The sequence below is a fragment of the Lampetra planeri genome, chromosome 2, assembly GCF_965212315.1.
Source record: "Lampetra planeri chromosome 2, kcLamPlan1.2.h2, whole genome shotgun sequence".
Lineage (NCBI taxonomy): Eukaryota > Metazoa > Chordata > Hyperoartia > Petromyzontiformes > Petromyzontidae > Lampetra > Lampetra planeri.
The window spans coordinates 20,670,826-20,695,225 of record NC_136108.1 but is presented as its reverse complement, the minus strand read 5'-3'; the positions used below and the strand labels follow the sequence as shown (position 1 = coordinate 20,695,225).

The 24,400-nt window shown below is 45.9% G+C and overlaps 1 protein-coding gene across 7 annotated transcripts in view; it reads right to left on the bottom strand.

Moving 5' to 3' along the window:
* Positions 1 to 346: 346 nt before the first annotated feature.
* Positions 347 to 24,400, bottom strand: part of LOC144729604 (disco-interacting protein 2 homolog C-like) — a 135,202-nt gene continuing 111,148 nt past the window's right edge. For all 7 annotated transcript variants that reach the window (XM_078609978.1, XM_078609996.1, XM_078609989.1 and 4 more), the window contains 14 exons: positions 23,315 to 23,395; positions 22,107 to 22,230; positions 21,221 to 21,342; positions 20,337 to 20,445; positions 19,814 to 19,923; positions 19,097 to 19,227; positions 17,581 to 17,749; positions 16,440 to 16,610; positions 13,812 to 13,873; positions 12,797 to 12,854; positions 11,846 to 11,920; positions 11,432 to 11,606; positions 4,565 to 4,688; positions 347 to 3,514 (listed from right to left, as the gene is read on the bottom strand). In XM_078609978.1, coding sequence (XP_078466104.1) covers positions 3,262 to 3,514; positions 4,565 to 4,688; positions 11,432 to 11,606; positions 11,846 to 11,920; positions 12,797 to 12,854; positions 13,812 to 13,873; positions 16,440 to 16,610; positions 17,581 to 17,749; positions 19,097 to 19,227; positions 19,814 to 19,923; positions 20,337 to 20,445; positions 21,221 to 21,342; positions 22,107 to 22,230; positions 23,315 to 23,395 — 1,764 coding nt within the window. In that variant the 3' untranslated portion in view covers positions 347 to 3,261. The remainder of the gene's footprint in view (positions 3,515 to 4,564; positions 4,689 to 11,431; positions 11,607 to 11,845; positions 11,921 to 12,796; positions 12,855 to 13,811; positions 13,874 to 16,439; positions 16,611 to 17,580; positions 17,750 to 19,096; positions 19,228 to 19,813; positions 19,924 to 20,336; positions 20,446 to 21,220; positions 21,343 to 22,106; positions 22,231 to 23,314; positions 23,396 to 24,400) is intronic.

Below are 24,400 nucleotides of genomic sequence, written 5' to 3'. Positions count from 1 at the left end.
TGTTTTGGGTGAGGTCGCGTAAATACAAATGTCGTTAAACCCGCCACCCGAAACGTCATACTCGGATTGTAAATGTGGATTTGCTCTCCAACACACCGGTGTGCTGTACTAGTAACGAATTGTCATATTGTTTACATGACAAACCTTGCAAATTGGCTGTGTCGGATGGTGGCGGGGTTAACAACCCATTTACATTTACGCGATCTAAACAACAACAAAAAACTCTTATGGTTGCCCGTGTTAGTCCTTGTTGAGCGATGGTTCACATTGAACCGCTGCTGTGCCACCGCCACTGATGATGATCGAGATGTCAACCCAAAAAGAACCATAAAACAGGCAACAGTCAAACAGTTTACATTTTTATTTGCTTTTTTTGTTGTTGTTGTCGTCGTTTTACTACAAATTATTTTCAGAAGAATGACGTAAAACCCAAACTAGCGATGAAAGGAAAACGTCGGAGGCTAAAAAAACAGAATTCTGACGCCGCAATTCAGGATAGAAAGAACTATTAGCAATTACAATGGGTTAAGAGACGATTATCTGCAAGGTTTGTATGCACTAAAATACATGTTTAAATACAATAATTTAAAAATGGCATTTATACATAATTACACCCACAAAACTGTCAATTTTTCGGGTCATGTTATTATTTTTTAAGTTGAAAGATAAAACCACCGCATTAATGTTTAATTACTCGGTGAAACGTTTGCAAGCGGTTTCCACCAATGTTACCCAACAGTTAAAATTGATTTGTTTTATCTTTTTCACGGCATGTCTTTCTTTGGATTTGAAAGGTGGCTCACAAAATTGTAAAACGTGAAAAAAAACCGTAATTGATGCAAACGCTTTTGCGAAATGAAATGCCATTTTTGTTGTTGTTGTAAAACAATTGCATACGTGACAATCGTTTATACTGGTAATGGCATGCACATTCTTTGAAAAAAGAAAAGCCAGTTCTGACGGTACATGGGGGCATAAATGACTAAAATTGAAAATATAAAACAGAATCCCCATTGAGTTTGCCTCTTCAGACGACGGCGTGTGTGTGGATGGGTTTCACAGCAGTAGGTAACAAGTTTTACGGCACACGGCTACTTACAGTTGAACAACTTCAACCAATTACACAAAGTTTAAAACATGATATTTTTTTTTCTCACTCATGACCAGCTCGGCAAATCCAAAGAACAACATAGTGCTAAAAAAAAAACTACTATTAATGTACATTTGATATTTATAACAAAAGTAATTTTCGGTATAATGTGCGTCACACATCACCAATAATATGGCAAGTGGTCCCCCTGTTTACCCAACCACGTAGCTGCTTAACATTAAGCGTACTCACACAAGCCTCTGTTGCACAGAAACGCACCAAAATATTGATGGTAAACATGAACAACAGTACAGTAGTTAGAATTTGTATGCTTGTAAGCAAACTACTGCGTGCACAGAGTAGTTATATTCACTGCATTAAGACTGAATCACCTCCCGCCATACGATGAAAGTCAGTGGTCACGGCCCCAGCCACGGTTCCGTTTTTCCTTCCGCTAACGCAGCACAACCGCCGTCACACACTGCAGTGGAGTAAACGCGCCGCAACCCCTCAGCATTCATCGCGGAGTCGCTTTGCATTTTGGTTACACTTCTACTAAGGCTTCAAGTATTCTCGTATGAGGAGCCGGACCCCCACCGCCCCAGCTCAGGCCGCCCATGCGCCGCTCGCCGCACAAGAAGCCTCGATCACGCGGCGAGGGTCTCACACGCGAGGAGGAGGAGGTGGGGCCGCGTGGCCCCCAGCACCGCACTCCCGTCACCTCCTTCGCTGCACCGCAGCAGCGGTGACGGCAGCGGTGGCCGGTTAAGTACGACCGCACTAAACCGGCCGGCATGGAAATCCGGAAAATGCAAGGCAAACGATGCTCCCCGCTCCCTGCTCATGCACCGCTGTGAATCCATGTGCTTTGACACATCACGTACGTTTCCCACTCCACTTCAATATATTTTCAACTCTGTCCCCCCCCCACCTCGCCCACCACAATTGATAAAAAGCCAAAAAATGGTGTTCTGAAAAACCTAAATTATCACCAGATAACTCAAGTTCATCCCAGATTGTTCTTGTCAAGATATACATGGCTTGGGAGGTTGTTTTTTTTCACATTGTGTAACTGAATAACAATAAAACATCCTGCCATACATTTGGCAAATGTATAAGGTTTGACCCTGTTGTTTGTAAAGTGAAAACAAGCCAAGAGTAACATGGAACATTCAGTAGGAGAAGCGTATATTTTGTAATCTATGCAAGTCCCTCTGCTGTGGTGGAGTCTGGAAAAAGTGGTCATGGTTTACACACAGAGACAATACGACTGCTAGGCCACGTGTAGAGAACGAGGAAAATGAGGGATCTGCTTCGCTAATTCTGATCGAACGAGCACTGCGGCAGTGAGGTCTGCAGAATTAAGGAACCGTTATCAATGCAAATTAGTACTGGGAGAGACAACGTCACGGTTTTCTGAACGGACGTGAGCAAGCTGTATTTACAGTTCACTATACATCAAATAAGACAATTAGGCTAACGAACTATATACAATGAATTTTGCACATACAAATCCTGCAACTAAAAAAATACATTCCTTTTAGTGCTGGTAAAGCTATCTCCCACTGCATGTGTCTTAGCTCAAACCGATTGATCTATTACACTGTAAAATAAGCGCTTGAGATGCATACCGCCAATAACAATTCAAAGTTCGCGGGAGATGTGCATCTTGAGTAGCGTTAGTAGAGAACAAGCGATACGCTGCGAATCGATCCGGTGTCAATTCTCAGCGACGTTAGGAGAACAGCCAACGCGCGGGCAAGTCGATGTGGTGTCAATTTCCTCTAGTGGCGTCAAAACATAGCAGCAAAAAAACACACACACGCACGCGCGCAGCCGCAACAGCCCACGCCGGACCGTACAAGGCGCGCACTAGCGCAGCAACGTTTGGGTGGGCTCACAAGCAGAGCTGCGACGAGCTAAAAAGGGTAGCAAATTAATATCGCCAAAACGAGCACCTTCAATCCTGATAAGTGTGTAGAAATGACTGTGGGGGGCAAGGCCTGGCTGAGACTGCATGCTCGTTTCATCATCTGCCACTCTGCTTTCAGTCACCACGCCCCCCCCCCACTGCCTCCCTTGCAGCTTTGCCTGAATCTCCACCAAAGCTGGTACGTTGAAACCTCTAACCACCCTCGCTAGTGTTGGTGAGGGGGGCCACGGACAGCGGTTTACATGTTGTAGGCCACGTATATTGGGTCAAGCTGGTCGGCGAGAAATCCGTCGCGCAAGTGCATGCGCTGTTTCTCTCCACGCGAGTTGATGGGGATGGTGCCAGGGTCCGTGACCACCACCACGCCCACCACCAGATAGTGCTCTTCCAGCACCGAGTTGGTGACCAGCGGCACCAGGTCCAGCGCCTCCTGCTCCTGCCCTCCCAGCTCCACCACCACCACCAGCAGGTTGGTCCACGTGAACACAGCGCTGCGGGGGAGGGAAGGAAAAAAAAGGAAACGGAAAGTGGAGGGGATGAGGCACTGGGAGGGCAGTCAGGACACTTAGGGCGAGTCCTCGCTGAACGCGTGCTCACGACAACAACGCGTTTTGACAATAACAAGGTTCTAGTATTAAGGGAAAACTTTTCGCACAACGCAGAACACGGCTTCTGAGCAGTCGACGACCAACTACTTTCTTGAGCTGCGCAACTGAGCGGTAATGAAATTCATTCTGGCTATACGCACGGAATGCTACAGTACACAGCGATGTACCCTCACACCTCAGTTCATTATCCCACCGTCTCACTGGGTGTAGGTATATCGTACCCTTGCCAAACTTTGTCCTTACATTATTTCGATGGAGAAATTACTGTATAAGCAAGCGTACAAATTACGTGGAATTGACAATTCTGAATCAACAGCAGTGAACAAAAGTAAATATTGATGATACAACAATTATTTAAAGAATATATCGTACTTCCCTAGCTTAATTATAAACTGGGAATACAAAATCCTTGGCGCTCCAAATCAGTTTTGTGAATCAGACTAAAATGCCAACTCTTAAATGGCAATTTTCATGAACTGGAATACGCAAGCAAGCTGAGACAAAATGTAAAATCACGCACACCAAGATATGAAAAATGTATGGTTTATAAAATATTTACAAATGTCAGAGGCAACAAAATCATCATGGGAGAAATCCTAAATGTCATCCAAGCCACCTGCGGTGTCTCTCCCCGTGATTGCGTGGATTTTTCTCCGGGAGCTCCGGTTTTTCCCTCCACATTTAGAAACATATGTTTAGAGCATTTGGCAGCTATAAGTTTCCACATGATAAGACACTTCGTTGAGCTATCATTTGTGGCCAGGTCGCTTCTGAAAAATAGCTATATAGTCTGAGTGGGCCTTACCTGGTATAATAATAAAATGGTAAAAATAAAACCTTAGTGTGGGCGAGGGATGCCCTTAACACAGTCTGCTGCCCTCTCCATGAACTACGGTGGGTACAAGTGGCACTGCAGCGTGGGGTGACACCTACCACTCGGCGATGCTCTTGTGAGCCCGCAGGATGGAGGTCTCGATGTCGATGGGGTGGTACCGCATCCCTCGCAGCTCCAGCGTCTCGTCCAGTGAACCAACCACGTACAGCGCATCGTGGCGATCTGGGAAGGCGGTGGATGGGAGCAAACGGCACGACGATAAAAGGGCGGGCAAGCGTGAACGTGTCGGCAGTTCTCAAGACAGCCGGCCCAAGTGGATCAGCGGTAGAGCGAGGGGGGCTAGCAATCGGAAGATTGGTAGTTGACATCCTGGTCAAGTGGTTGACTCGGGCCTATCATAAATCCCTCTGAGGTCACCCTGTGAGGAGGAATGTGGGAATTTTCACTGCCGGTTCAGGGCAGGAAACAGGAGATGAACACCGCCTCAATGTTCATTTGAACAGGAGATCACTTTGACTAAGCTTCAAGGATACAAAGACAGCGGGAAGTAAGGAATATTTACAGAGTTTTGTATTACAGTATTGTTAGAACTGCATCTCATATTATTCTAAAGACATACTGTTGACTAAAACTTAATTAAAATTCTAGTAAACAGTAATTTAACACCAAGTGGTGCAGACATCCAGCTGAAGGGTGTGCTAGAGTTACAGCGCTCGCGTTAGCAACGTTGCGAGTTGAAATGCCAGTTTAGGATCGACACAGCCCATAATCTCTCCATGGTGAATAAAATAATCATCACGCTGTATAATGCTGGCAGTGGTTTTATTAATGAAAGATTGGTTGCCACCATGGAATCTCCACCAGTAAGCACATGGTGGCCAAACAAAGATGAGCACGGGCCTCCGATGATGACTGAGCACCTTAGAGGCACGTTGGCACCTAAGCCACGTGAGAAATGAGCGGGGGAGCGGTGGAGCAGTAGTTAGCGCACTGCACGATCAATTTGGCGGCGCCACATTGACGAGCGGGGTAAAGTATGGACATTCAAACCCCATGGCTGATCGTGTGGGGAGACCTTCATCCAGCAGTGGACTGACAAAGGGGAGTAATTATTCATTTTGAGTACATACAGGTGGAACCTCAACATTTGCCTGCTAAAGTATTCGGGTCTGGTAGAAATCTCATTCTCAAACTTTTGCTGCCACTCGTAAAAAAAATGTTTTTTTTACTATTTTCTACAGGTTAATGAAATGTTGACAAACCTTTCTGTTGGCATTTCACACAGTACGTACCAACTGTAAAAGGAGCAAATGTGTTGCTACAAATTGTATACACAAATTACGTGTTTCTATTCGCATCAACTTCCAAATCTGGCTCGGCATGGGGAATTCCAGAGTAAACACGAAATAAAGGAAGCAATCAGTCCTTCCCTCTGGTGGGATTTACAACATGCAATTTGAACATGGCATTTCAGGTCTGAGATGTGGCTGATAATTGCAGGCATTATCCACCAGTGAAAGGATGTAAAGAGATTACTTTCACTCATGAATATAGCATTTTTATTTGTTTTAGCACCAACATATATACTTTACTTGCTGGCATATCTACTGAATTCTTAAACACTCTTTATGTTGAGACACTATGCAATTATGTGTTCCTGTATGTGGCCAAAAGGCTGCAAACTTAAAATAACCCACTCTATATGGACAACTAAATTCCCATCATTGCCTGGTGTTTGTGTAGGTGGAATAATGTCAGTCAGATGGAGAGTGTGCGTTAAAGACCATTTGACATTCAGAAGCGCAAGCTATTGTGTGCAGGCGTCGTCAATATCAGCGGTGGATCAGCAGGGCAAGGAATGTGGCAGCCCTAAGCCAGGAGTGTAAATTCCACATTCCCATGGCAGGGAAAACTAGCATCATCGCCGCTATTATTGTCCAACTTCTAAATATTCATCAATTTACTATAAATAAAAAAATATACATATTTTATTCAATTGACTGTCCCTTGGTCATAATTGTACCTCAGCTACCCAGGCTTAGCTGGCAAAGTTAATCTTTTCCAGAATCATCAAATAATTAAAAAGGCCACTAACATGGATTCATATTGAACACCGCAACCCAATTGCGAATTCAGTGTGACACCGAAACCTCTGTTTTTACATCATTGTCTGTGCTCCTGGAACCTTTCATGTATTTACTTTCCAAAAACTGCAGTGTACAATATACAGCTACTTCCATATAGCTAGCTCCTATATAAATATACACAATCAGCAGGAAACAATTTAATAATTAGAAAGACACTGTGGAATTAACAGTATTCTAAACAAAAGTACAAATGTAAAAAGGCCTCTCCGTAACTGGGTGAGCTAGCAATTCCAGATTGCAAAGATTGATAAGAAGGGCTGGAAGCCTGGACCCCGGGTTGACCTTCAACTGGATGGCCTTAGATGGGTAATTTAAAAGCATGGACTTCCATGCCGCTAAGATACTAAGCAGGCAGGGTGCAGATTCTCGCGGAGCTGGTTATACTTGCTCTCATTCCGAAGAAAGACAACGCACACGGAAGGATATTTGAATAAAATCAAATTGATAAGATGTTTTAAGACGCTGTGCGTGTCACGACTGTCATTTTCTGGAGTGTGCCAACTTTACATTTTATACCCGAAGACAGTTTACATTATAAAACAGAGGTAAGGAATCGTATTATTTTGTGAAATTGAGCAAGGTTACATTGACAGATTACTTGAGTGAATACAACAGTTGCATGTATCATCTAAAAGTGCATGATCACTTGCACAGAAGGTTTTCCCATATTTTTTATGTAAATTTTTCCTTGGATAACTATCACTATTTTAACATTCATGAGATGAACACTTTTTGTTGTTGTTGTGCAATTGGAACAACTCACTGGTTGACAAAAAGTAACAACCGCTCTCCGCCCCGCACATTGGCCCACATAACTCGCTGTCAAATACAGGGCATGCATTAGAATTCTTAGCCAGTGCACATGCTCTCTTTGTTAAGCCGTCTTGTGCCAGCATCAATCTCCAGTTGGTATATATTCAGACGCTAATGCAATTTCACATTTGAATCAATCGCTGTTATACGCAAGCACTGTGCGGAATTAATGGTAAACAACTTATACTCTTTGGTTCTTTCGGTAAAGTCACATGGCGGACGCTTGTGTTGCGCCCGAAACGTCGTGATTTATTTTATTTTCTACCTACGTGACTTTACCGAAAAAAACAAAGAGTATGGATTCCTGCAGTCACGAAAGCTTCAAATCAAGATTTCACAACTTTCATCGCACAACGGATGTTTAATTTATGACGGAACAAAGTGTGCGCGTGGATTTTGGTTGCTCCGAAGCAAACAGAGCGACACCTACAGTCCCTATGAGCTTACCCTGCGATATGAGGCGCTCACAACACGCAGCAGGGTACACGGGTGACAGCCTCGAGGGGAGTGCGTTTAAAGCGACTCTTGCCCAATGCCGCACTGCAAAGTCAAAGCTTAGCCAATTCCCACCAAGCTGTGATAATTCACACACGGAATAATAATAATTGGAGGCTGATCACAATTAAACACGGCCTAAACACATTGATATGATGGTCATGCATTTGCTCAAATTTTTTGAATGGCGACCTAAGACAAAAGGATCATAATGCACTTATTCAGAAGATGCTGGTGGTTGTTGCATAATGCACAGAGGCTCAGTGGTGCCATCAGTCCGTCAAATTTGCTTAAACGTATTTAAATTAACTTGATTAAAAGAGATTATTATTAGTGTGTGCCTCGTCACAGGCCAACGCCCCACTCCAAAATTCTATGTTGCATTGTAATATTTGGTATTTATATGGCGTTTAAATGCCTTAAGTAACTCAACGCGCCTTACATTACATCTGAAACATGTGCAGGGACCCCCCACCCCCCGCCAGTGGCAGCTGTCCCTGTGCGGCACAGCACCTGACCTGAGAAGTGGGCACGAGAGTCTGCATACCATGGGGCGATGATCGCTGATGTGTAATCATAATTGACGAATTTGCGGGTCATTTTTTTTTATTTGGAAAATGTGGACCATGATGCCAGCACACAATGGCCACTTCATTTTTTGAATGACGTAAGGAGACCTATAATGTCCACTGTGAAGAAGATGGTAAATAGAGTATTTTTGGTATTTTTTTAAATCTTGGAATGATTACTCTATGTATCCAGTAAAACAGACAAAAAACATCTCAAAAACTACTATAACCTGGTTACATGGTCTATGTGTCTCAATAAAATAACTTTGACTTTCGAAATTGTATCACATTTGATGAATAAAGTGGTGGAACATTGCACCCAAAGTTGTCAACATTTGTAAATTCAACAACTGACAAAGATGCGCCTCGGAACGTTTAATTTGGCCACTAGATGGCAATGCACTCATCCAGAAATGTTCACGTAAAAGGCACTGAAAACAAGATTCAGCACATGGGCTATAAGATAGTCCTGTGATTCCAATCTTGCGCTGAATATAAGCCATCGCTAGGAAGCAGTGGCCTCTCAGAAGAAGCTCCTGACACAGGTTGTGTGCATGTGTGTGTGTGCAGGGACAGCATAGCGTTCATCACTACAGGGGCTCATTTGGGCAGCTAAATACATTTTCGAATATTCCTCCATATGAACCTCATGGCGGGACCCCGGGGTCCCGAATAAACTGAAGTTAAAATCGTAATTAACAAATTTATTTTCGGCGACTCCGTTCCACCACGCACATAAATGCCGCGACCCACCAGAAATCAATCCTCTCGTTCTTCACCAAGCACCCGTCGTTGCCAAAATTGCCGTGGTCAGAAACAGAACTTTAAAACTTTGATTAGCATATCGTTCGCATTCAACAGACATAAAGTGACATCGCAACGCAGTTTATGCGAGAGCAGGGGGCTTATGGGACCCTGGGGTCCTGCCATAAGGTTCATATAGCCTACACAGACTGTCGGAGAAAGGGCTGTTTGCGAGCACATATTAAGGTCAGCACAGCACAAAAGGGGAATGAGTGGCCAGTACTACGCTTGGCTGCCTTTGTCGCCCCAATGCTCATGTTTACCACAACAGGTGCTCATCTAAGGTTGACTCAACCCTGGGGTTGATGGCACAAATGTGGTGCAACAAATCAGCCTGAGAAAATCCAATTGCCAGCACTATACCATTTTAAGAAAGATTATTTCTAGATGTCTTCACATAAGGCGAGTTGCCAAATAAAGTGGGAATAGTTTATTGGCTTTATGAATGCACATGCATGAGCTATACAGCCCTTGCACACAATGTAATAAAAATAGTCTCGTTATTTTGCTTGTTTAACCTCAGTCAGTCAATGTTATATTTCAGGAGAGTCCTGCTAAGTTTTTGGAGTCGGGGGCGATGTTGCTGTGTGTAGTCCCGAGTAAGTTGCATGTACATTTTCAGCTTTTGAGATGTTTGGTCAATACCAGTTACATGGTATGTTCATAAGCGTATTATTAAATAAAATATAGAATACAATTACAATTCCTTGTAAGGGAAACAAATACCAATGAACAACAATTGAATGATTACAAATCTATTATATAATTACAATACCCTCCCCGCCTCAAATCACTTCACCTGAATGAATTAAATGATGACGTCACCCTGCTGCTGCTCTATTTAAGACCGGGAGCAAGAGCAGAGCCTTACCATTCTGGCAAATTGCCCGATGAAGCTGGATTTAATTACCAACGAAACGTCGTACTAAAATTTTAAATTATGTTGATTCACTCTTCAACACACTGGTGGGCTAAAGTAGTGAAATATTTGTCCTTTGCTTGGCCGTGTCGGGTGGTGGAGGGTTACAACACATTTCCAAATAACGCGATCTAACCCTAAAACCTTTCTTATGAATAATATTGGTCGCGAAAGCCTACATGGTATGTGTGTTTTTTAGCTATAGGAGGGAACACAGAGTGAACATGCAAACTCCAGAAATGCGCCCAAGTTGGGAACTGAACCCAGGCCACCCCTTCTTGGTGTGAGGCACAGGTATTACCCATTGCAGCGCCACCCTGTCGCCAGAATTATTACCGTGCACACTCCGGAACTGTTGTGTCTCTTGGGAGCCCTCTTAACGAGCAGTGACACTTGCGTCCACCATTGACGTGCCATGGCGCTCATCGCCGCCCCAAAATAAGCATCTTCGAAGCATATTCCCGTCACGAATAACAAGTGAATATTGTATACTCCTGAGCACTACATGAGGCAGCATCACCATAAGTCGGAGTGTGATAAACCAATCCTACCTAGTCACTCATCCATCCCCTGCTGCTGCCGAACAGCTACACACGGAGGAGCTCAATGGCGATAACTGCCGTCAGAATCCTCTCCCCCCCCCCCCCCCCGTGCCACATCCCCGCGGCTTCCCAACTACTCAGCTGCCAACTGAATCCTGGAAGTTGGTAAAATGAAAATAATTACCCCCGAAACAGATGTTTGGAATCCGAGTTACATTCCTCACATTCGAGTACAGACCGATTAAATCAGAGCTTAGATTTGCACAAATGCTCCTGTCCCTGGCCTGCATTCTGCTGCTTTGTCTGTCAATTGCCAAGGCTGCTGCAAGTTGTGCATTTTACCCATCGCAGATTTTGCTCCCGTGCTGCACGGCACGGAGGCACGCTTCCCGGCGTGCGTACGGATTGTTTTTATCCCAGCGGCCTTAACACTTCATGGATAGTATGCGGACCATTGATGAGATTTTATTTCTTCTTTTTAATACTATATATGTTGTTTGTCTCTTAACTGTGATTCTTCAATACGTTACTGTCAGTCTTAATGTTAAGTGTGTGCTCTCCAGTTACCCGGGTGAAAAAGTGGGCTGAGTTTTTGTCCCAATCCTGGCCAGCTGGGTCAAAAATAACCGAATCAAACCAAGCGAGCACAGGGCCCGGGGACGAGGCCGTTGCTTACCCCCACTGGCGTCGGTGAGCTCTGTGCGCCGGATGAAGCCCAGGTAGCCCGTCTTGGCCCACACGGCGTGCGTGTCTCCCACGGTGAGACGCGCGCTGAAGTGGTCCGTGTGAAGCGACTGGTCCCCGTAGATGGTGTAGTACCCGCTCGAGTTGTGAGGGCTCTGCACCCAGATCTGCGGGGGAAGCACAGCGTAGGGTGGCCACACACGCGTGTGAGCAGAGTCGCTCTCTCGCTCGCTCGCTCTCTCGCTTTCTCGCTGCACGAAAGGGAGATACGTCAGAGTCAACCGTGCGCTGTCTTCTCGTGATGCGTCAGAGTTGTCAGTGGAGATTCAATTTTGAAGCAATTGGCAAGGCATCTTAGCAGAACGTTTGTTGAGCCTGTGATGGTGCATTAAAAGTTGTACATTACCTCTCCCAAGTGGGAGTCTCCCAGGGGCCCGCGGGTCTCCGGGTTGGCAACAATCACCTTCACCCCAGGCATAATCTAATCGAGAAAAACAACGAGAGAACATTATACCGGTAAGGGAATAGCTGGTGTATATCAGTGCTAAAGTTAACTTAACTGATGAACTCTTAAACTATAGTGGAATTCTGAAATTTGGCCACTCCTGCAAGGTAGTGGAGAAGGGACATTGAGGTTAAGTGAATGACAGAGATGATGGCCATGACCCCAATACAGCAAACGTTGTGGGTTGATGAGTGGAGAACTTTAGCTCAGTTCACACTGGCATGATCATGATGGATGATATTAATTTTATTCTATTGTGCAGGGCACACTCTATGTTTTAAGGCTGAACAAAAGACGCTGGCATCACAAGACCCGGTAATATTCCTTGCCATGGTGTATCAAACAGAGGTGAATGTAAAGCGTTTTGATATTTCAACAGCAAGGGATGATATGAATGTTCTGTATTGTGACAAACATATAAAATACCAACATGCATGTTATTAAAGTCTATTTTTGGCTAGACGTCAAATAAAGATGGTCACTACATTGCATGTCTTCAGATGCGCTTCTGCGGCCATCTGGAACGCTCTTTCCTTCCGATATTAAGATGCCACTGGAGCAATGCAATTTAAAATCGAGTTCGAAAACTAATTTCTTTAGAACTTATTTTTTTGTTTAATTTGTTGTCCTTCCCCCACACCTCTAATTAGCACGGTCGGTTACGTTCGGTGCAAAAGAAGTTCAACATACATACATGAGGTTATTTCTGATCATTATGAAACAACTTTGAATCAGACGCGTGCGGCACACGTATGCAAGTTTATGCAAGTGCAATGCAGAACGGACAATTTTGATCTATGAAAAGTCAACGATGCAATGTCCTGTACGAGCCTTGACATGGTGGAACTTTACCTTTCCAGATGCCATTAAGGGCAGGCTCAGGGGAGAGCCCTTCTCCACCATGCGGACCCTGGAGATGGTACAAAAGTTGAGCAAAGCTTCACGTCTTCATCGTGCAGTGGCGATCGCCCACTCGCTAACGTGCAACTGTGTTATATTTTGTCTTGTTACATACTGTGTGTTGCACACTTTGTGCTGCATACTGTGCGTTATACACTTCATGTGATTCTAATAAGAGCACAGTGCGATTTTAATACCGATTATAATATGGATGCAGTGCGATTCTAATATGAGTACAGCGCGATTCTAATACGAGCAAAGTGCGATTCAAAATACATACATTAAACGCATATCATGATCAAAGAATACATTTATAATGTTATTCGACACTGTTTTATGATACACGTAGTTGGTTCGATAACTTACTTTGCATCCAAGTAAATGTTATTGTGCTGCGTTGTCTAAATAGACGGACCTCTGACACGCTTGGCTGAAATAACTGTTAATTGAAGAGAGAGCTGTTTCCACTGCCAAAGCAGAAGATGTAATGTAAGCTAAGTCAGCCGAGGTCTAAATGCTCATAAATGGGCGTTGATGACTGGCTGAGGGCATGGCTCAGCCCCACTAATGAGGGCTCAGATTGGCCGAAATTGGCACCCGCGTGCTGTGGTTTTCACACCTGATGATGATTGCTTGTGTTGCAATCGAAACGACGTGAGAATTTTTTGGTTTTATTTTTATGATTTTATTATTTCCCTTCTACGTGACTTTACCGAAAGAACCAAGAATATGAAAACACTACCGTTAATCAGAATTTGAACGTCAGTCGAAACCATGGGGTCCCAACGGGAGGCGAAACGTTAATCAAAAAATCGTGAACCCATGTCACTGTTAACCGAGGGACTACTGTACCATGGTATAATACACACAGTACACATCGCAGTATGGTTGCGGGCGCAGCAGTGCAGAGTGTGGGCCGTGTTGTGCAAGGTTTGTTCCCACAGGGGATTGTGAGCTGCAAGGTCACCTGTCGTGTCTCAGAGCCCTCATGTCCACGTAGACGGTGGTGGGATCAGGTCCGGCGGTACCCTACAACACAGATGACACCTTTGCGTTGTTGCACTGCGCGACCGTAAACTCACACCGGATTTGCAACCACAGGGATGTTGCAGCATGCAAGCATGGAGCATTTATGCTGGAATGCGCTCTCTCTCTCCGAGGTGTTGCTCAAAACACGTACACCAGTTAAACTATGAACTATTTTTTTTGGTTTTACCAGGTAAGGCCCACTGAGCTCTATGGCTCTTTTTCAGAAGTGGTTTATCATGTGGCAATGTATAGCAGCCAAATACTCTAAACGCACGTTGATTCTAGATGTGGAGGGAAAAATTGGGAGGACCTGGAGAAAAGTTCACGCCACCACGGGGAGAGAGAGAGACATGCAAACTCCAGATATACAGGCGTCGTCAGGGTTGGAATCGAACCCTTGACCACCTGTATACCAGGCGAGGTAGCTAACATCTCGCCATCGCCGCACCCCTTCATGGCAGCATGCTGTGAGCGTGGCCAGCACGGCACAGGGCCTGTGTGGTGGGGGTGGCCGGGTGAAGGCTAGAGGTGGGGCAATGAAAGGGATTACGACCAGGACAAATACCTGCTCTGCTACGTTGCCCATTTTCCGCGGCTAAAGAAAGATTTCATGACAAAGACGAACGCATAAAATGTATTTAAACAAAGGGGGGGGGGGGGGGAAGAGTTGAAAATTGTTAGAAGAGGACAGGAAGAGGTACACAGCATAGAATGTACAGGAAAGGTCAGGGAAAAGTTGAAAGGAAGCACACTGCCAAAAGTCCTGTGCCAAACGAGTAGGCATGCCCACACACTCCAACCACACGAGTCATTATACAGGCTTGCTCATGAGAACCAGGTAACAACTATCACCGACTATTGATAACGGCTACATATCAATTATTTAATATCGTTCTGTGTCATTCACAACAGGGGATGGAACAACCGCTCGTATAAAACTATACAAGTAACAACTAAAGACCTGTTGTTTTTTTGGCAAAGGTCTCTTCTGGACTTGAATGAATTCCCAAGGTTATGGTAATTCACCCATACTGCCAGTCCATACCAATAACTTATAATACACATACATTGTTTTTCAAGTATATGTGGTCGTAAACATTGATGAGCTCGAAATCCACACGCAACAAACACGTTAATCGATACACAATTTGGCAATTATCTTCCCACTAAAGCCTCAAGGAGTCTTAAAAAAATCGTTCTCATCGCGGGTGCTGCATTGTGACATTGCCATAAGCATGAATCAGACTCGAACCATATTTCAGCTGGTAAGGCCCACTGAGCTTAACGGCTCTTTTATGTGGCAGGAATTCTGAGTACCCAGAGAAAACCCACACAACGCGAGGGGGTGACACGGCACTGCAAGTTTTTGGCTACCTTGCGGCTCCGTGCCAACAACACCCGAGAGGCTCCGGTGGTCACCGATGCAGACCCAAGCCTGCTGAGCTTCAGCAAGTGATGAGATTGGGTAGCATTGAGAGCGATTTTGTCAAAGCCACAGGCACGTTATTTCTTTATTTTGACACTCTCTTTACTCAGGAAAGCCTCACTGAGTCTCAACTAATTTTTCAAGAGGGTCCTGCCAAGTTTTTGCAGGAGGGGGCGATGTTGCTGCTGCTGCTGTGTGATTCAAATTTGAGTGATTTGCAGGTACATTTTCAGCATTGGGATGTTTGTATTGTTGTATGCTGAACTTCTTTAGCACCGCACGTAGCCAACCGTGTTAATAGGAGGTGCGAGGGGAAGGATAACAAACTGAATACAAAAATCAGTCCGAAAGAAATTCGTTTTCAATCTAGAAAAAATAAATGAGTTTCCAATGTTTGGATCACACCAGTTACATTTTTTGTTTTTGTTACATAGCAACGCGACCTTGAAGCCTGCAAAGAACACGCCGAGTCCATTAGAAGTAGCTCAGGGCATGTGAAGTCGCTACTTGTATTGCTTGAAATGTACAAACACGAATAAATAGTGCAACAGTACAAAGGAGCATTAGGATGCTTCGAATTCAGTGCTAATACCCAAGGCTCACAAGCAAAGTTAATGCACTCTTACAATTGTTATGGTTTATTTTTAATCTCTGTGGCTCAGCGGGACAGACTATGGGGCTTTTAGACTTGTTGGGATTTATCGTCAATGCGTGATGTTGACAGAGAGAGCATGGAAGAGTCGCCACTCGCACAACATTGATGTGCGCAGCCGTCCGTGCAACAGAACACAAGGGGAGCAGCAGGAGCAGAGGCCGTCGGCGGCACACTCTCGTAGAAGAAGGGAGGCAAAGACAAAGATCTCCCATATAGACTGTTGGGGAAAGTGCTGGTAGTGAGCACCTATGAAGGCCGGCCAAAGTACATGAGGAGGTGGGTGGGTGGCCAGTACCACGCCCGTCCGCTGATGTTTACACGCTGCACCAGGTACTCATTTGAGGCTGTATCGATCTAGAGGAGGGCCCAGGACCGATTCAGATAATCATCACTGGTGTTGGTGAACGTGAACGGGAATCGAACTCGGGTCGCCAGCTTCGAGGCGCGCACACACAGACACACATCGGTGACGCGCGCGCACACACCTGCAGGCAAACGGCCACGTTGACCCGGCAGCCAAAAGTGGTGCTGACGGCGCGCGCCGACAGCCCCAGATCTTTGAAGAGCTTGGAGAAGGACTGCGTGAGCGCGATCCGCGGTCGCTCCTCCGCCACCACCACGCACGTGCGCACGCACGACAGGTTCACACCCTTCGCCTGCACGCAAGGACAGCCGACAGGATGTGACCGCCCGTCCGATCGCCCGCCTGATCGCCCACCCGCCCCGCTATCGGAACGCCACTCTGCACTCAAAACTTCAATTTTTTTTTTAACAAACCGCAAGGTGGCGCAGAGGGAGAGGGTGCAACTCAATTCCTGGTTTGGGGTTGACGTGGCCTATCCAGCCAATCAAATCAGTGCTACACAGGTAAGGCCCACTGAGCTACGTAGCTCTTTTTCAGAAGCGACCTGGTTATCACAAATGATAGCTTAACGAAGTGGCTTATCACCATATGGAAATTTACAGCAAGCCAAATACTCTGAACGCATGTCGCTAAATGTGGAGGGAAAAACCGGAGGTGACAGAGTCGCGGCCGACCCCACGACCTCCTGTATAACAGGCGAGATAGTTAACATCTCGCCACCATCAACAATGGGCGTTCGCCATTGTTGATGAATATGAATTGGCCGCAGAAATAGGAGAGTGGAATTTGCAACCACTACCCCACGGGGACTGCGAATGCTCATTTGAGCAGGAAACCACCATGGGGCTTTCAGTGATCACACGAGATGCCTGCCTCTCTCTTCTCTTCAACCAGCCATGTGAATCGGACTCCTCACAGACCTCCCAAGCAAAGCTTTTATCCTCCTCTTCCATGCCCCACCTACATGTTGATAAACTCTGGAACTAATTACTTTCCCTGCAGTATGCTGTCAATCACTTACCACTCTTGTATCTCTCTTGCCAATGCTGATTGGGTTCACAATAGGCCTGGCCTTTTGTTAACAAATCCTCATTTGAAAATATTCACCCACGGACGAGCCCATTACGGAGAGCACCGTTCCAGTTCCATATGCCTGCTATGCAGAGGCACATCGACGTGTCAAACCCTTGTTAATTAAGGCCAACAAAGCGCAGGATTGGGGGGGGGGGGTGATGGGAGGTGTAGGGTGGCGGGGGGTGGACCTTGAGTGTGTCCGTCTGGGTGCCCAGGCCGCGCGTGCACAGGTCCATGACGGAGTACGAGCAAAAGGTATCCCGCACGCGGTACTGGCTCACGGCCGACAGCCACAGAGCCGGGTTCGACTCCAGCTCCAAGGGCGGGATCAGGAAAGACTGGTGGCCTGCATATACCCTGCAGTGACACACACGCACGCACACAAAGCGAGCGCACACGAAAGCTTACTCGAGGCTGCCGTGTTGTCGCAGTTACACGATATCATGCCAAGATTCTGTGTAATCACAGAGGTTTAGGGAAAGCAGTGGTGTGTCAGTAAATGAAGCGGACATTTTTTTGACAAAACAAAAAAATATAATTTAATAACCCAAGAGCTTAAATTAGCTTGAAAAGGTCATTGTGCACTGCTTGCATGTGAGTAGAGCAGACAGTCACATCCCATGCATTAATTTCACTTAACTTAGATTCACCGTCCCAAGCTGCGCTATTGTAGTCAAGGCACAAAAGCTCAATCTAGTAACTTCCTACAAATTCACTGGAGCATCACGTTACACGGTGAAAAGACCATTGAACAGAACCCCCGGGGCAATTACTTGCGGCATCTACTAATTGTGACTTTACCTGCAAGGCCAAAAACCCTGCTACGTTAAGGGTACCGGACACGCGTCGAAATCAATACACAAGATTACCTCTGAAAGCTCCGACAATCAACAGATTTAAATCTCTTTTTTATATTCAATGATTGGTGACCCTTAACGCGCCGCTCTGGAGAAATTATTTCCATCGGCTGCTCTCCGATGCAATTCAAACTGAGGATCTCTGCTGTGTCAGCTTTGTATAATGAAACATGCTTCCGGCACATCTGCTGCTGAGCCACCACTTTCTGGTCACAGTGACCTTCAAAAGTTCTTACAAAAATGCACGAAATTAAACATTTTCAGGCGGCAAATCCAATAAAACAGCGGTGGCGCTTGCCCTTGGGGGCCATGAGTAGACACACTGTTTTTGTTTATAATGTCCGAGTGAGATGACAGACGAGGTATAGAGAAGAGATAGAGATGTAGTGAGACGAGAGAAGGGAAATACAGATGCGAAGGAATTGAAGTGAAATGAGAGAGATGTAGACAAAAGACAAGTATGGAATCCATATGATAGAATAGAGATACAGATCAGATTGCGATGTTTACGAAGATTTTAATTCGAGTTGATAATTAGTTCACTTGATTTTGTTCACGAATATGGGGACCCTTGAGCTATTTCGGGTCCTTAGTTTGCTTTTGCCTGTGGCCACCACTGAACAGAGGATGAGTATGGCCAACACTCTTAAAAAGTATCTTGTGCTCAGATTAAATGGGGCGGTTCCTGGCACAAGGCCCAGACTGCAGCTCTGACGCTCTGTCAAAGGTAATTCAGTCCATTCCATGCACCGCTACGACAGATCGTGCGGTCGATGCCGACAGCCCCCCACGCCCCCCACGACGTCGGTGCAGTGCAGTGCGAGCGCTGCCACGGGCCGGTCCTCACCCCGAGAGGCACCACAGGACGAAGCCCAGGCCGCAGTAGGGGTCGAGGCAGAGGGCCACGAGGCGCGACGGGTACAGCTCGCACTGCAGTTTGATGGCCTGGCACAGGGCGCTCGCCGCCGCGTGCGACATCTGCTCCGACACACAAGCACACGGCGCACGGCAGCGTCACTCTCCAGCGCCTGTGACCCCCACCCCCCTCACCCATCACTGTCCCATGCACACAATCTGTATGCGTGTATGTTGAACCTCTTTCGCACCGCACGCAGCCAATCGTGCTAATGGGAGGTGCTCTGCTTACGCATTGTGCTTCAAGGATGGAAACCTCGTAAGACAATACCGTTTAACAGTATTATTAGGTGACCTGTATGTAATAGAAAACATTATTATGTGACCTGTATGTAACAGTGGCGATTGATAACATTGATAACGATGATAAAACATGAATGAAAATTCAGACGAAAGATGTGTTGGCTCTTAGGGGCTCATTCATGTAGGAATTCTGGGCACCTGGGTCATGTCATAATGTATGTATGTTAAACTTCTTTCGCACTGTACACCGCCAACCGTGCTAATCGAAGGTGTGGAGCAGTGCTAATCGGAGATGAGGCAGAGACAAGGGCAGTGTGGCGCCAGGCTCGTGTGATTGTTGACTGGGTAGAGACGTGCACGGTGTGTGGTGCCTGATGAGGAGCAGAGTTTCCTCCAAGCGCCCTACCTTGACGCCAGCCAGGATCCCCGTGGTGGACACACTGAAGTCCAGGTAGGCCAGCATCTCGGGCGTGGGGGCTCGGTAAAGCTGCTTGGGGCTCTTTCGTGGGAGGTCGTCTGTGCATGAAAGGGCAACAACTCCTCTGTTTCCTCACAAGTGCCTTGGGTCGTTGGCTTACCATGAATCTTTAAACAAGGCAGCGTGGCATCTTTTTACAAGCCGCCAAAGGTTAAACCCAAGTGGAACTTGTTTCGTGTAATCTGCATATTCATTACAAGTGTTTTGCTTGTTCACAACAAAGGAACACGGAGCCTTCTGACTGCATAATGTGTCGTAAAGGTATCATCGTTTTACAGCGGGCAGATGGCGGGCTGTTGACAAGTGCGCTTGCAATCAATTATACAGCAATTTCATGTTTTAATAAATGAATCAAATGTCATCAGTCACTCCCTAAAATATTACCATTGCTGTCAAATGCTCTGATAAAACCACCGGCGAAGATCCTACCAGAAGACAGTAGAGAGCTTACCGGTATCGAGAATTGGAGGCCAGGATTTGATGTCTGCAGCAGCTGCCTCCTTTGACTTGAGCAGTTTTGTGACCGCTTGGGTCGTGAGCACACACACAGACTTGCTAACCTGTGCCGCAAACACGCACACAAATGCACACACACAGGCAAGGCCATTCGTTGCGGTGAAATACAAATTCATGTGAAACCTCAATAAATAAAAACTAATTAGGAATAACATCCCTTATAATGCAAACTGCCCTTTCACAAGAGGGATGTAATTGCACCCAAACATTGACCCTATCATCTTAGACATGGGTCACGCGGAGAGTTTGCATCCTGTGTATCAGGCCGCATGTGCATGAACACAGTCATGAATCATCACCATCACTGTGTCAAAGGATTCTTAAAATCTCATGTGAACCGGTCATTTGGAACAAACCAAACCTGTGATAGTGTAGGTTTCCGATTGCTCATATCATTATTATCTTAGCATTTTCATATCGGTGGCATTACAACATATTAAAATAAACTGTCAATAGGAAAAAAAATATTTGGCGGGTCCCAACTAAACGCAGGACTAGAGATGCAGCTGCAAGTAGACGCTCCGTTAATCTAATTTGGCAGCAGGGTGGTGCAGTGGTAACACTTGCGCCTTATAGTAAGTAGGGCCTGGCTTCGATTACTAACAACGTGCTCTTCTTTTGGCTGCTATACATTTCCACGTGATAAACCACTTCGTTGAGCTACATAATTCAGTGGGCCTTACCTGATAAAATAGAAATAAATGTTTAACTTACTTAAGAACAAAACACACTGCACGGAAATTGCGGGATTCAGGATGGGGCTGCTTTTCGACCGCGATGCGAGTGGGCGAGTCGCCGTGCTCGCAGCGGGTGACGCACCTCGACGATCATGCGCACGGTGGGGAGAGTGCTGGCCAGGTTCTGCGGGTGGGGAGGCCGCACGGTGACCGGGACGCAGCCCGTGTACAGGCAGCCGTAGAATGCCGCGATCAAGTCGATGCCTGCACAGCCGCCGCGCACAGCAGCACCCATCAGACAGAGCGACGACTACTACAAAACCGAATACAGTACAACATTCTTGCGTACAAAGATGCAATGCGGAACTGCCAACAACAATGAGCCGAGAGGTAATTGGATAGGAGTGTAGGGTCAATGTAAATGACTGAGTGGATTAAATGGTTTGTAAATGCATGTGTAATAGTAAACGCAAGTTCTGGGGGGTGTCAACGTGGGCGATCAATGTCTCACGTGCGAGGTGCCGCACCAACCGCCGCCTCACACGGGCGTCACGGTGCCGAGATGTTAACTACCTCGCCTGGTATACAGGAGGTCGTGGGATAGATCCCGACACTGACGCCTGTATAACTGGAGTTTCCATGTCTCTCTCTCCCCGTGGTCGCGTGGATTTTTAGCCGGGTCCTCTGGTTTTCCCCTCCACATTTAGAAACATGCTTTCAGAGTATTTGGCTGCTATAGATTTCCACATGATAAGCCACTTCTTTGAGCTATCCTTTGTGGCCAGGTCGCTTCTGAAAAATAGCTATATTGCTAAGTGGGGTCTTCCCTGGAAAAATACATTTTAATTGTTAGTTAATAGCAAATAGTTTCAATGCCACCCTTGCCATGTGCTGTTTCACTAACAGCAGCTGCTCTTCGGTCTACAAGGCCAACGTGGATCTTCATCTTCCTCCGTTGGGAGTTGATCGCACCGGCCTATGGGCTGGAAAACAAACAACTCCCTCAACCGCATGAGTTGGCACAGCACCTGGGGGGTACACCAGTGCGACGTGGTCGCCCGAGTTGAGCCGCCCCTTCTCCGTGAGCAGCGTGGACACCCGCTCGGCACGCCTGTGCAGTTGCAGGCATGTGGCCGTCGCCATCACCAGGCCCTGTAAAGCACCCGAGCCACGGAGGGGCACACGCTCGACACGTTACGACGAGCAGTTTTTAAGCGAGCGATGCAACGTGGGACTTACGAAACGAATACGTGGCAGGCGAGCGATGAATGCAGAATGCGGCAAATGCTAAATAAGCGGTGCTCAATGTAGACGAATAGCCAAGTGATTCGTGCGTTTGATATCAAGCCAACCAAAACGAGAGGCGGGTATTCATTAATTACAAGCGCCCCTGGGGATAATTATCAAAATGGATCATCTCTCTTCTCATCACTCGAGTCAAAGTGATTTCCTGCTCAAATGAACATTGAAACGGTGATCATCTCCTCTTATACAGCCCTCAGCCAGTGGTGGAAATTCCACATTTCTATGGCAGGGGTGAGTCTATCAATTGCACATGCATCGGGGATATCAATAAAACCTCTTACACAAGATTTGAAACAGTAATTATTTGTGCCATTGTCAAATTGTAAACAATTCCTCCACTAAATTTCGTGCAACTTTTGGTGCCCTGAATATTTTATTGGTTAAGCAGCTTTTTCTTATAATAGTATTATTTATTTACCACACTAGCTACAAATACTCTCTTTGGAAAAAGCCTGCAGACATTGGGATGATTAGCCAAAAGCCATTACATTGTACATGGTGGCCCAGAACTCAGGCCGAAAAAAATCAGGTAGGGTTATTTAATTAATTTTAATGTTTTTTGTTATTCTTCGTGTGGGGTCACCTCAAATTCGGCGTTTACAAATCTTGACCAAGAACCCCGAATGAATTGAGACAACAAAACATAATTGATGAATATGTAATCTTAAAAAAAAGTCCTAAATTAATGTAAAAAAATCATTCATGCGTGCATGAATATTAATCGAAGCTTGAACATTTCATAACATAGACCCTGTGGTTCTAAAACAATAACCCCTATTTGCCCTGACTTATTGGGCCAGCCTGTATATTTTTAGCTAACGGACACAATGGGACTCATCACCCAGTTCTCGCACGGTTGAACAGAACGGGCTGAATGGTGAGTTTATGCTTTCACCAGCAACGCGGCGGTCAGGCAAAGGGGTCGTGTCACCTTTGCATTGATCAGCGTGAAGAGATTGTGGTCGGGTGTCGTCACAGATCTGTCCTGCAGAACCTCTGTCAGGAAGTTGAACTGTATCAACAAAGACCAAGCCACAGACAGCAGATTCCATTAGTTTTGTCTCAACAGTAAAGACAAATATCCCCCGTAAAGCCTTAACAGACTGTGGGGGCAAGTTCTGTTAGCGAGCACCTATGAAGGCCGGCACGGCACACGAGGGGGTGGGTGGCCAACACCACGCCTGGCCGCCTTTGTCTTCCTTGTTCAGATAATCGTCACTGGTGTTGGCTGTGAGCAGGAATGGAACTTGCGGTGCTGGGTTTGTAGCGTAGCGTGCTAACCACTCCACTACCGCTCTCCACAATACAGTAACACCAGTATCAGCAAAATATGCAATGTGTTTGTTAGATGGAACACTGAAACTGCATAAAATACATTATATTTCTTTAGGTGACAGCAGTAATGCAATGACACATATACATGAAGAAACGTAGCGAAATATGCCATGCTGCCAATGACGTGCAGATAGAGAATGAAGGGCAAAAAATGTAATAGATGTTTTGCAATTTCTGTTTGTGTTTATTTAACGTCATAAAATGTGCACCTCTGAGTATTCACAGAGTGTTTTCGAATGTTCATGGCAAGCGTCGTACCGCTAGTCATATCAGCACAGTTGATAAAGTATGCAAGCTTTTGTATTGTATATACAGTGTAATAGTCTGTATTAAGTGGGCCAATTGGCTTCAGGCATTATGGGAAAATGTCTGGCTGAATTATTATTTTGGTCACACCCTTGTTTAGTTTCCAGGCTGATTGATGCAACTGTGAGACGTTCATAACACGGGAAGAAGAAGAATCTCACAACACCAGAAAAACGGAAAACTAAACGTGAATGCATTGTCTTGAGGTGTATTATCACGCAACCGGCAAAATAACAGGAGATTTTCTAATGTCCCTAGAAGACTTTGTGGGTTGTTCAGCAAAGCTACCTCCTCAAAATAGGATGAGCCTGGATAAACTGAGGCAGGTGGCAAAACCGAGCTGTGACACAGCGAGTGAGGTGGGTGAGGTGGGTGA